This window comes from Mustela putorius, unplaced genomic scaffold, assembly GCF_011764305.1.
Source record: "Mustela putorius furo isolate JIRA1106 unplaced genomic scaffold, ASM1176430v1.1 tig00003869_pilon_pilon_pilon, whole genome shotgun sequence".
NCBI lineage: Eukaryota > Metazoa > Chordata > Mammalia > Carnivora > Mustelidae > Mustela > Mustela putorius.
Genome location: NW_025422021.1, coordinates 10081760 through 10094797, shown reverse-complemented (window position 1 = coordinate 10094797; position 13038 = coordinate 10081760). Strand labels below are relative to the sequence as shown.

The window sequence follows — 13038 nt, the reverse complement described above, 5'->3', positions numbered from 1 at the left end:
TAATTGTCAAGGTTAAAATCATCAATGGGATAATTTCTTAGAGTAGGTAGTTTTCAGACTTCAGTAGTCCATACATGCCTTAAATTTTTTTCACAATCTCTGATGTCTTAAATTCTCTTTTATATTTTAACAGCTTCATTATTTAACTCTCAGAGAATGCCACCATTTAAAATGAGGTTGAAGAGACATTCCTAATGCTTGGAATAGCAACTGTGCACATATTAGACACGTTCAAATGAAAAAATGCTTTGAATTTGAAGTGTTTCTTGGGGAAGGCTTTCTGACCGTTGGGACCCAATCCTCCATGGTAGCATTTACTATAGTAACCTGCCACTGGCCAGTGTCCAGCCTGTTCTTTCCTAATTCATAAATTTAAGTCTTATCAGTCTACTAGAGTTGATTAGCTAGGGAGTGCTGACTGAACTAACAGGCTTCCAAGACACTGATAGGGAGAGGGTCAATTTATTAATTTAATAATGAGAAACCACTGCCAGAAGGCCTAGAGACTCATGCTGGCCTGACCAGCTCATTGTTTCTCTGTAGACAACCCACATGGGAAGCCAAATTATAATCAGAAGATTGCTTGGTGAGTAAGAAATTGGAACAAAGGAAGTTTTCTAATTTGAATGTTTAATGGCATCAAGTGAAGATAGTGTGATTCATTCATTTTCACATGGAGATAGCCTTGCCATGAGTGGTAATTCTTAGAATCCTTTGGCTGAGACTCTCTCCTGGACAATGTTTGAATTGAGTACTATCTTCTGCTTCTTTGTATTTCCTTTGCTTTTAATAGACACATTCCTTCTCAAAAAGGTCATATCTCAGTCAAGTTATATAGGAAGATATTTCTGACCTTGGAATTATTTCTTTTTAAAGAGATTCTATTGGGGTGGCTGGGTGGCTTAGTCAGTTAAGCATCTGCCTTTGGCTCTGCTCATGGGATCGAGCCCCACATCTGGCTCCCTGCTCAATGGAGAACCTGCTTCTCCCTCTCCCTCTTCTCTTCCCTTTGCTTGTGCTCTCTCTGTCTCTCTCTCTCAAATAAATAAAATCTTTTTTAAAAAGACATAAATAAGTTTAATTTGCATGTAACTACATATTTTATAAAAATGGAATTGTATAATATTTACATATTTGTGGCTGGCTGTTTTTGCTTATTAACATTATGTTTGTGAGATTCATTGATTGTTCTCTCAGTTGTATACTATTCCAACATGTAAGTATTCCACAGTTTATCTGTTCTACTGCTGATGGTATTTGGGTTTGCTCCAGTGTGGGCTGTTAACAGTAGTGCTGCTACTGGCATTGTTTATACTTCTTTAAAGAAAAATATTTCCTCATGAATCACTTGTAGATGTCTTTTGATGGACATAAGCGCTTATTTCTGTTGGAGATATACCTAGGAGTGAAATACTTACAAGATATGCCTACATTCTGCTTTAGTAGATACTGCCAAGCAGTTTTCCAAAGTGATTTTACCAGTTTATAATCAACTCATAGCATATGAAATCTTCCCTTGTTCTGCAGCCTTCTCAACACTTGATATTTTCTGCCCTTTTTTTTTTCATTTTAATAATTCCGATAGGTATAGTTGCATTGCATTGTGGTTTTAATTTGCATCACCTTGAGACTGATGAGGTTAAACACGTTTCATGTACTTTTTGGCCATTTTGTAACATTTCTGTTCAAATCTTTTATCCATTTTTCTATTGATAACCCCTTCTTTAGAAAATTATGTAGACCTATATATATGCTTACAGAGTGGAGCATATGAACATGATTTTGATTTTGAACAACTTCTGTTGTTAAGTCCTTGATTGGAGACCATAAAATGGGCTAAAAATGGAATATTCTTGAGGAAGTATACTATCACCTTAGGAATAATATACCTTAGCATGGTGGCTCTTAATCATGGTGTGCGTCAGAATCACTAGTGCAGCAACACCAGAAACACTGATGAATTGTATGATGCAGGGGGCTGCATCTGGAGTTTTAAAAACCTCGGCACAGTTGGATAAGTGTCTGCCTTTGGCTCACGTCATGATCCCAGGGTCCTGGGATCAAGTCCCACACTGGGCTCCTTGCTCAGCAGAGAGCCTGCTTCTCCCTCTCCCTGCTGTTATCCCTGCTTGTGTTCTCTCTTTCTCTGACAAATAAAGTAAGTCTTTTTTAAAAAAAGCTCTACAGATGAATATGATGCCCATCCTACGTTGAAAACCACTACTTCAGAGTGAGACTTCTTTTGGCATTTTTGCCAAAGAGAGTTATAGAGAATGGTGATCTTGAGAGGAAAAAACCTCTTAGTTTCAGTTTCTAGCTTACTTCAAAGTTTTGCTTAAAAATTTCTTAATTACAGGTAAACATTTTTGGCTATTAAGTCATAATCTTGACATTAATATCTGAATGGGAATTTTAAATATTTTTAAACTCTTTTTCTTATGGAAAATTCCAAGTAGATACAAAATCAAATAGAAGAGTATAATGAAGCCATGGTACCCAATACCTAGCTTCTATGATTATCAACACATGGCCCATCTTGTTTGATTCATTTCCATGTACACACCCTCCCCACCCCTGGATTTTAAAGCAAATCCAGATATGTTATGTCATCTACAAATATTCAATACATAATCTCTAAAAAATAAAGTCTTAAAAAAAACCATGATACTCTATATCACACACCCCCAAAATGAAATGATTTCTTTATTTCATTAAATAGCCAATCAGTTTTCAATTTAAAAAATGGATGAATGGATAAGGAAGATGTGGTCCATATACACTATGGAGTATTATGTCTCATCAGAAAGGATGAATACCCAACTCTTGTAGCAATATGGACGGGACTGGAAGAGATTATGCTGAGTGAAATAAGTCAAGCAGAGAGAGTCAATTATCATATGGTTTCACTTATTTGTGGAGCATAACAAATAGCATGGAGGACAAGGGGAGTTAGAGAGGAGAAGGGAGTTGAGGGAAATTGGAAGGGGATGTGAACCATGAGAGACTATGGACTCTGAAAAACAATCTGAGGGGTCTGAAGGGGCAGGGGGTGGGAGGTCGGGGGAACCAGGTGGTGGGTATTGGAGAGGGCACGGATTGCATGGAGCACTGGGTGTGGTGCAAAAACAATGAATACTGTTACGCTGAAAATAAATTTAAAAAATAAAAAAAAATTAAAAAATTTTTACTGTTTTTTTTAAATTTTTTATTTTTTATAAACATATATTTTTATCCCCAGGGGTACAGGTCTGTGAATCACCAGGTTTACACACTTCACAGCACTCACCAAAGCACATACCCTCCCCAATGTCCATAACCCTACCCCCTTCTCCCAACCCCCCTCCCCCCAGCAAACCTCAGTTTGTTTTGTGAGATTAAGAGTCACTTATGGTTTGTCTCTACTGTTTATTTTTTGAAGCACGATCCAAATGAGATCCATATATTTGCTAGTAACACATCTTTTGAGCCCCTCTCTTAAGATAGGGCTTTCTTCCCTCTCTTCTCCATTCGTCGCTGTTGAAGAAGAAACCAGATTGGTTGTCTTGTTAGAGTTTCTCACAGTCTGGATTTTACATTTTTACTGTATTGTTCATACTGTTGTGTATAGTTGTAGGTTGTTTCCACTTCCATAAAGAAGAGTTTAGCCTCATGAATCACTTGGTATCTGTCTGTCCGTATGTTGACATCTCCTCAGTTTTTTTGGTCACCTGAAGCTCATTCTATAGTCGTGTGTTTGTGGATGCATTATTCTCATATTCACAAGAGCCTATTGGGTTACAGAGGTCAGTTTGGCTGTATATAAAATCCATATCTACACTGTTTTCTTTGATTACCTTACATATCACTCTGTCATCTTTTGGCAAAAAGCATTGTTGTCCTTAATTGTCCTTACAAAACCTGGCTGATCAAACTTTTTTTTCTTTTTCTTTAAAGGGTTTATTGTCGTAGATGCACAGGCTACTCTTAAATATGTAGTTTCAAGCTGTCTTTATTTTAGGAGAGTTCTCTTGAGTTATTTTTTGTATTCTATAGTATTGCTTTGGTTTTCTTCTTTAGGGGCTGCCTTTATAGGTATATTTTTGTTAATTTCTGTCTATCGCTTTTTAAGAAATTAACTATCTCTTTTCTTTAAAATAACTGTTATTGGGGCACGTGGGTGGCTCAGTGAGTTAAAGCCTCTGCCTTCGGCTCAGGTCATGATCCCAGGGTCCTGGGATCCAGCCCTGCATTGGGCTCCCTGCTCAGCAGAAGGCTTGCTTCTCCCTCTTCCGTTCCCCCTGCTTATTTTCCCTCTCTTGCTTTCTCTCTCAAATAAATAAATAAAATCTTTTTTAAAAACCTGTTATTGAAATGTAATTTGTATACTATAAATTCATCCTTTTAAATTGTACAGTTCTTAGATTCACAGAGATATGCACTATCATCACTGTCTTATTTTAGAACATTTTCAAATTTTGGAAAGGTACCTTAAATCTGTAAGCAGTCACTCCTCCTTTCCCTTCACCCAGCTCCTGGAAATGACCTACTTTCAATTTCTGCAGAACTTCCATTATAGACATTTTATGGCATCACAATATGTGACTGGCTTCTTTCACGTCACATATTTTCAAAGTTCATCCATGTGTGGCATATATCAGTACTTCATTCCTTTTTTGGACAAATACTGTCCCATTGTATGGATATACCACTTTTACCATTCATTAGTTATCAAGTGTTTAAGTGGTTTCCATTTGGGGCTATTGTGAATGCTGCTGTGAACACCTATGTATGTTTTTGTTGTGTGTTTGTTGAGCTACTTCCATATCTTGGCTATTGTATATATGCTGCTATAAACCTAGGGGTGCATATATCCCTTTGAATTAGTGTTTTTATATTCTTTGAGTAATAACCAGTAGTGCCATTGCTGGGTCATAGGGTTACCTTTGTTTTTAACTTTCTAAAGAACCTTCATACCATTTTCCACAGTGGCTGTGCCAGTTTGCATTCCTGCCAACAGTGCAAGAGGGTTCCTTTTTCTCCATATCCTCACCAACACTGGTTTCTTGTGTTATTGATAAGAGCCATTCTGACAGGTCTGAGGTGATATCTCCTTGTAGGGTTTTTTGTGGGTTTTTTTGTTTGTTTGTTTGTTTTTAAGATTTTATTCATTTGGGGCGCCTGGGTGGCTCAGCAGGTTAAGTCTCTGCCTTCAGCCCGGGTCATGATCTCAGGGTCCTGGGATCAAGCCCCGCATCCAGTTCTCTGCTCAGCGGGGAGCCTGCTTCTCCCTCTCTCTTTTCCTGCCTCTCTGCTTGCTTGTGATCTCTGTCTGTCAAATAAATAAAATATTAAAAAAAAAATTTTTATTCATTCATTTGAGGGACAGAACACAGAGAGAGGGGTACAGGGAAAGGGACAAGCAGACCCCCCACTGAGTGAGGAACCCCATGCGGGGCCCAGTTCCAGGATCCTGAGATCACAATCCAAGCTGAAGTCAACCGCCTAACTGACTGAGCCACCCAGAGGGTCCTCATTGTAGTTTTTGATTTGCATTTCCCTGATGATAGATCATGATAAGCATCTTTTCATGTATCTGTTAGCCATCTGGACATCTTTGGAGAAATGTCTATTCATATCTTCTGCATTTTTAAATTGGGTTATTTGCTTTTTGGGTGTTGAGTTGTATAAGTTCTTTATATATTTTGGATACTAACCCTTTATCAGATATGTCATTTGCAAATATTGTCTTCCATTCCATAGGCTGCCTTTTAGTTTGGTTGATTGTTTCCTTCACTGTTTGGAAGATTTTTATTTTGATGTAGTCCCAATAGTTTATTTTTACTTTTGTTTCCCTTGCCTCAGGAGACATACCTAGAAAAAATGTTCCTACACCTGACGTCAGAGAAGTTACTGCCTGTGTTCTCTTCTAGGATTTTTATGGTTTCAGGTCTCACATTTAGGTTTTTAATCCACTGTGAGTTTATTTTTGTGTATGGCGTGAGAAAGTGGTCCGGTTTCATTCTTTTGCATGTATCTGACCAGTTTTCCTAATGCCATTTGTCGAAGAGACTTTTTTACATTGGATATTCTTTCCTGCTTTGTTGAAGATTAATTGGCCATATAGTTGTGGGTTTATTTTGGATTTGTTATTTCATTTATCTCTGTGTCTATTTTTGTGCCAGTATCATGCTGTTTTGGTGACTGTAGCTTTATAATATAATTTGAAGTCTGGAATGGTTATATCTCCAGCTTTGCTTTTCTTTCTCAAAATATCTTTGGGTATTTGGGCTCTTTTGTGGTTCCATATAAATTTTACAATTGTCTGTTCTAGTTCTGTGGAAAGTGCTGTTGATATTTTGATAGGGATTGCATTAGGTTACTTTGGTTAATTGTAGACATTTTTAATAGTATTTGCTCTTCCAATCTATTGAGCATGGAATGTCTTTCCATTTCTTTGTGTCATCTTTGGTTTCTTTCATCAGTGTTTTATAGTTTTGGGGGTACAGGTTGTTTACCTCTGGTTAAGTTTATTCCTAGGTATCTTATTATTTTTGGTGCAATTATAAATGAAAGTATTGTCTTAATTTCTCTTTGTGCTGCTTCATTGTTGATATATAAAAATACAACAGATTTCTGTACATCAATTTTGTATCCTGTGAATTTACTGATTTTTTAAAAATCAGCACTTCTTGCTGTTTTGGGGGGTTTTCTGTATCATGTCATCTGCAAATAGTGAAAGTTTTACTTTTCCCTGGCCTATTTGGATGTCTGTTATTTCTCTTTGTTGTCTGATTGCTTTGGCTAGTGATTGCTTTGGCTAGTGATTTGCTTAAAATGTACTTACAGTACATTTTAAGTTACTTTTTGTGTCTGGTATGAGGAAGGAGGGGTCCTTCTTCATTCTTGTGCATGTGCAAATCCATCTTGTCTACCATTTTCCATTTAACTGTCATGACAGCATTATTGATGGTCTGCCACAATAACTTTGTGTGGGATTTGACCCAAATCCTTTTTTGTCACTTATTCTCTACTAGTGAAATTACTTTTTCCTCTACTTTTAGGAGGGTGGGAATGGGCATAGGATAGCTTTTCTAGTTTAGGCTAAAGATTTCTCTTCTGTGTTTTTTGCAAAGTAAATACTTCTCTCTCTCAGGCTTGTACTTTCTGAGATGTGCCTTTTCTGTTCTCTCCACCAGTTTGATCTGAGCCTTCTCTTTCCCTTTGTCCTTGTTGTGCTATATTCTACAAAGCTGATTCTACTCCTCACAGTTTCTCTTTGGTGAGACTTTGTCCTGAAAGGGAGCTTTGGTTTTTTAATTTTGAGAGTTTATAGAACTCAGACTGCACCATTAGACCTTACTTACATCACGTTGGAGTCTGCTTGCACTTATTTATAAATAGAATTACATTGAACTCCCAGTTTCTGGTGCTATTCTCAGACTCAGCATGTTCCCTGACACTGCCCAGTGAGTATCTGCTGTCAACTATGAGGCTCTTCTGTTCTGCTTTCTGGCTGTCAGAAGCCCGAGGCCTTTCCACACTTCTTCCTGCACACAGATGTTTGTACTATAGAAGCCTTGTTATTGGTAGAAGTTTGTTTCTACTTATTTTTTTAAATGATTTTTTTTTTAAGATTTTATTTATTTATTTGTAAGAGAGAGATCACAAGTAGGCAGAGAGGCAGGCAGAGAGAGAGGAGGAAGCAGGCTCCCTGCCGAGCAGAGAGCCCAATGCGGGGCTTAATCCCAGGACCCTGGGATCATGACCTGAGCCGAGGACAGAGGCTTTAACCCACTGAGCCACCAGGGCCCCAGTTTCTTTCTACTTATATTTGGAGCTTTGTCTCCTGATTTTGTTGTGCATATTGTCTTTGAATCTTTGGTTTTGCTATCTTTATTGCTTTGTTTGGGTTTATGGGGAGAGTTAGAAGAATTCAAAACGTGAACTGCCATTGCTATCATCCTCCCAGAGACTTCTCTTGGGCAAATGTTTCTGAAGCATATTCTGTTCCTTTTTTAAAACAGTGTAGTGTCTAGAAGTTAAGAAACTGCAATACAATAGTCAGTTCTCAGTTCATAACTCCAGGTAAGTCTGTAGTGAAACAAGTAAGAGGAACTTTTTCTAGGCTGAGTTAAATATCATAAAATGTTATTCATACCTATTGAATGTATGTTGTATTTTGACTATGCTAAGAATCAACTTTTTCCTTTCAGAATAACAAGCCTTTGTACTCATTTGAAGATAATTCAGACTATGTTTATGATGTTATGTGGTCACCCACCCACCCAGCCCTGTTTGCTTGTGTGGATGGCATGGGGAGGCTGGATTTGTGGAATCTCAATAATGATACAGAGGTGAGCAGGAAAATAACAAAAATTGCACTGAAAAATAGAAAATTGAAGATTTATTGAATAATTTGTGAAATTCCTTTTATCCCAAGGAATGTAAAAGTGCTCAGTGATTGTAGCCTCATCACAAAGAAACCAAATAAGCTTTGTACGCTTAATAATAAACAGCATGCTGTGCAGTACTGAAGGGAGAAATAATGTTGCCAAGAGCACTGGGGCATTTCCTTTTACTTCTGAAAAGCACTATCATGTCTGTAGTGTCCTGGCAAAGTCTCATTTATAAGGCAACGGGGTTATTTTTTACTCGCAGGCTACAAAGCATATCATTTCAGACTGTTGAAGTATGTTAACCTTAATTCTGAATTTCTAAATTATCTCTTAGCCTTGACAGAATTGTATATCTTCCATAAACATTAGTTTAGCCTGTCTTATTTAAATGAAAAAAAAAATTTATTTTTGATGACTTGTTCCATGAATACTTGAAAACAGAGTGTTATTACTATAAAATGAATAGAAAAACCACAAAATTTCCTAATTACTATGCTAACATTACTTCCTGGAAGTGAAATTTAACTACAGCTATTACTTACTTTTAGATATGTATATTTTAAATGTTCCTTGAATTCTATACTGATATGTGGTGGTAAGAGATCATGTTTTTTAGGAGTTCTGTCAGAAACAGTTATAGAGGATAAAGTCTCTTGGTGCCTTCACCCACATCCCACTCTTTCCCATATTTCTTCATATTTCTGGTGGCAGCCATCCAAATCACTTGAAGTAAAATAGTTGGATATACAGGCCAAGGAAGTTATATATTAGAAATGTAAGAGTAGTTAAGTGTGCCAGCTCCTGGTTTAGTATTTTGAGGAGGAATATTCAGATACTTCTAGGAGAAAGAGTATCTGACTAGATGGTTGGGATTAATTATACTTTTATAGTTACCTAAAATGGTACCAATTGTATTTTTTCAGTTTGGATTTTGGTGTTTGAGAGTTGGGGTTATACTTAAATGTGGGCCTTTCCTATAATCCTTAACTCAAAAAATATATCTAAATTACAGTTCTTCTCTCTAACAGTTTTGGCATTCTAGGAGTTAAAATAGTCATCTGGGGATGACTAGTGTCAATTAAAAGAATTATTTTTAATCAGGTTTCAAAAATTTTTTCGTGCTTCCAGTCTGAGTCAGACATTGACTGTTTGTTCTGGGTGTGACAAATAAATCTCTTTTTCCTCAGCATAAGAGAAGTACAGGGAGATTCCGGGGCCGGTGGGGGGTGGTGGTGTGCCATTGTCTTGGTGCTATCATCCTACCCTGTTCTAGACAGCTGATGGGAACAAGAGCTTTGGCAAGACCCAGACTGCACCTTCAGTATGAACTCTTTCTAGGAACTGTGGATCAAATCACAGGTTTCAGCTGACAGAGTCACAAGCTACAAAAGTAATTTCTGTCCTCTAAAATTGAACCATAATCTGTTTATGAGGGCTTTTGAAATGTTTTTTAAAATGGGATTTTGTCCATCTGTTTTCAAACAGCTTGATTTCTTAAAAAAAGTTAAAATAACAACAAAGAATCCTTTATTAAGGAGAAGATCTTTCAAAATGATGTGTGTATCCAGTCATGTGAGAATTTCTTATATAAGAACTTAAGTTATTTTCCCAAACCATTTTCAGGGATTGACTGTAATGTCATTCATAATGTATCACTGAACAGGAAGAAAGTTGGGAAAATTCTTCATCTATTTTCATCTTTGTTTTAAAAAATGTAGCCCGATTGAAAGAAAGAAGAGTTACTGTTTTACATGTTTATAGAAATCTTGATGAAACTTTTAACTGCACTATATTTTAAATGACTTCAGGTGCCAACTGCCAGCATTTCTGTGGAGGGTAATCCTGCTCTTAATCGTGTAAGATGGACCCATTCTGGAAGAGAGATTGCTGTGGGTGATTCTGAAGGACAGATTGTCATATATGATGTGGGAGAGGTATGGGGCTCACTGCCTATAATTTTGATACATCTGTTTGCTTTCAGGGCATTGTGGTTATGGTATCTTTGTGGCTAAAACTAGTCTTCAAGGTTCATAAGTTGTATAAACCATATGGTTGTAAAGATAAAACTTTTTTCACAACAGAAGCAACTCTTAAGATTAATTTTCTTTCTAAATTGGATGTTCTGTGTCCCCCACACAACAGCTTTTGAGGATAATATCATATATTGGAAGTACCTTATTTCTTGAAGCATACATTACTAGAGATTAGAAACTTTTCAGGAAGAAGAAATTTGGAGTTACAGTTGAATTATAGACTCTGCATTATGGACTTAAGGACTTTACAGATTTAGGTTCTTATTTTTCTATATGTTTAGATTTGCTTGGGCCAGGTAGTAGAAATCAAAAGTAGTATCTTTGAGAGTTATTTGATGACTGTGTGAAATGTGAGTCTTGACTTCTGAACCTTGTTGGAAAGCCATTATCATTGAATCCAGCAGGATGAGTTGCATCTTTGTGTCATCTTTAGTATTTGGGTTGGCTATACACGATATTCAGGAGTGATTTCCTTCTTTTTAGCCCTAGCTAAAAGAAGCCTTAGTCACTGGTTTTTTTTGCTATGCCTTATGAGTCCCCATCCCCTCTGGACTCCCTGTGGCCTCTAGTAATTGGATCTGGAGGGAGGTAGATTGAATCATTTAGAATAGCCAATTGAACTGTCCACACAGATGGAATTGCTCTATATCTGCACTGTCTAATCCAGTAGTCACTAGCCACATATGGCTATCAAACACTTAAAATGTGGCTAGCACAACGAAAGAACTGAATTTTAAATTTTATTTCAGGTAATTTAAATGTGAACAGTCACATGTGTCTGGTAGTTACCATATTGGATATGACTAATCTAATCTAATCTAATATGGTAGACTAAGAAGCAGGCACATTCGTTTGCTATACTCAGTGGTTTGTGCTTTAATTCGGCAGTGTTGAGATTTCTCCAATATTATGATAACAATTATCAAAAAGTTTTAGTCATTGGATGCTTCAGGGAGGCAAAAACATCATGAGCCTCTTTTCTCCTTTAGCTATTTGTAAATCACTGTAGTGGTAAAACATAATGTACCTTCTGATGAAGGGATTAAGATACTGAAAATGGTTATCTTATGCACCAAACAAAAATAAATTTCTCATAAGAAACCAGCCCTTTGAAGCATGCTTCAAAAACTATTTCATATTTGGAATAGTGCAAGAAGTAAAAAATTTTAAGGAATTCTACCCCACCAGCAAAATCCATGAAATAGTGGATAGGAGTCATATTTGCAGAGTGTCATTGTTATTCTCTCTTGTACTGATGGTGGTAACAGCAAAAATGTTTCTGAGACTGTCACAACACACATCCCAAACATCATCTTTTGTTTTGAAATGTATTGTAAAGCATTGTTATAGTCTCTGTAATTATGGAAAGACCATTTATGTCAATTACTACTTTTTAATGGAAAAATTATTTGAAAACAAACTGAAATACTGGGTAAGATGATCTTCTATCTCAGCATACATAAAACATTGTCTTTCTTTTAACAGCAGATTGCTGTCCCCCGAAATGATGAATGGGCACGGTTTGGCCGAACACTCGCAGAAATTAATGCAAACAGAGCTGATGCAGAGGAGGAAGCAGCTACCCGAATACCTGCTTAGCTCCTGAAAGGGGGATATTGTAGCCTTAGCAGGTTTGGGGAAGTCCCTAAGTAGAACCTAAGACTATTTGCATGTTTCTGTCTAAATGTTCATTAAAAGGAAATTTCGTGGATTTAACCATGGATTTAACGGAGCAAGTAAATTATAGTGTCCCTTTTTATATAACATGCATCTTGTTTTGGATTTGTGTCATTTTTAATACAGCCGATTAACTTTACAGATTGCAGCCTTTTCTGAATTCTTATACACAAGTGTATATTTGGTATTAGTTATTCTTCTGAATTCTTTTCAACGTGTAACACTATATTCAAGTTATTTCTAAAGTACAGATTAAATCAGTTCTGCATATTTTTAAATAATCACAGTTCCGTGTTACACTGATACTGTCCTCATTAACCATAATATGTAAGAATAATGTTTATTCTTAACCGTAGCATGCATACATTTACCCAAGCTCCATTCTGATATCCCTTTTCTTCTTTATAATTCATGTGATCACTATTAAATAAAAACAAATATGCTTTAACTTTTCAGATTTTATTTTGATTTAGCCTTGCAATTTTAATTTTCCCATCCCTTTTATAAAGTGTCTTTTTTTAACGTATCTTTCTTTAAGCTCTCATTGTAAGTGGCCACCTCAAATCTCGTCAAGTTTTGTGTCTTAAATATGCCATACATTATAATGTAGATCTCTTGATGAAATTGTGAACTGATGTTTCCTGTCAGTGAAAAAATTTATCCTGGGTTAACTTTTGCTTTACTCCCTAATTTACTTTCCATCTGAGATGTAGTTCTTCTAAAGAATAAACAGAAAGCTGCCTATTATTTTCATTGATTGAGATTATTATGTATGTGAGCTCTCTGAAACTAAAACCTCCTGAGAGAAATTGATTTCATGGTTGCAGTAGTAGCTATGAAGGAAGTGTTCAAATGAACTTTGTCATTGAATCAACTCCACATCTTGAGATCTGTTACCACACAACCTTGTATAAGCAAGTCTGAAAGGTGAGTGAAAAAATCTAAGAATTAAT

At 36.5% G+C, this 13038-nt stretch overlaps 1 protein-coding gene across 8 annotated transcripts in view; it reads left to right on the top strand.

Moving 5' to 3' along the window:
• DYNC1I2 (dynein cytoplasmic 1 intermediate chain 2) overlaps positions 1 to 12832 on the top strand; it is a 55487-nt gene extending 42655 nt beyond the window's left edge. For 5 of the 8 annotated variants that reach the window (XM_045066626.1, XM_004744066.3, XM_045066629.1 and 2 more), the window contains 3 exons: positions 8193 to 8333; positions 10184 to 10309; positions 11894 to 12832. In XM_045066626.1, the coding sequence (XP_044922561.1) occupies positions 8193 to 8333; positions 10184 to 10309; positions 11894 to 12007 (381 nt within the window). In that variant the 3' untranslated portion in view covers positions 12008 to 12832. The remainder of the gene's footprint in view (positions 1 to 8192; positions 8334 to 10183; positions 10310 to 11893) is intronic. The other 3 variants (XM_045066628.1, XM_013052064.2, XM_013052065.2) reach the window with 1 other exon arrangement.
• Positions 12833 to 13038: the final 206 nt, after the last annotated feature.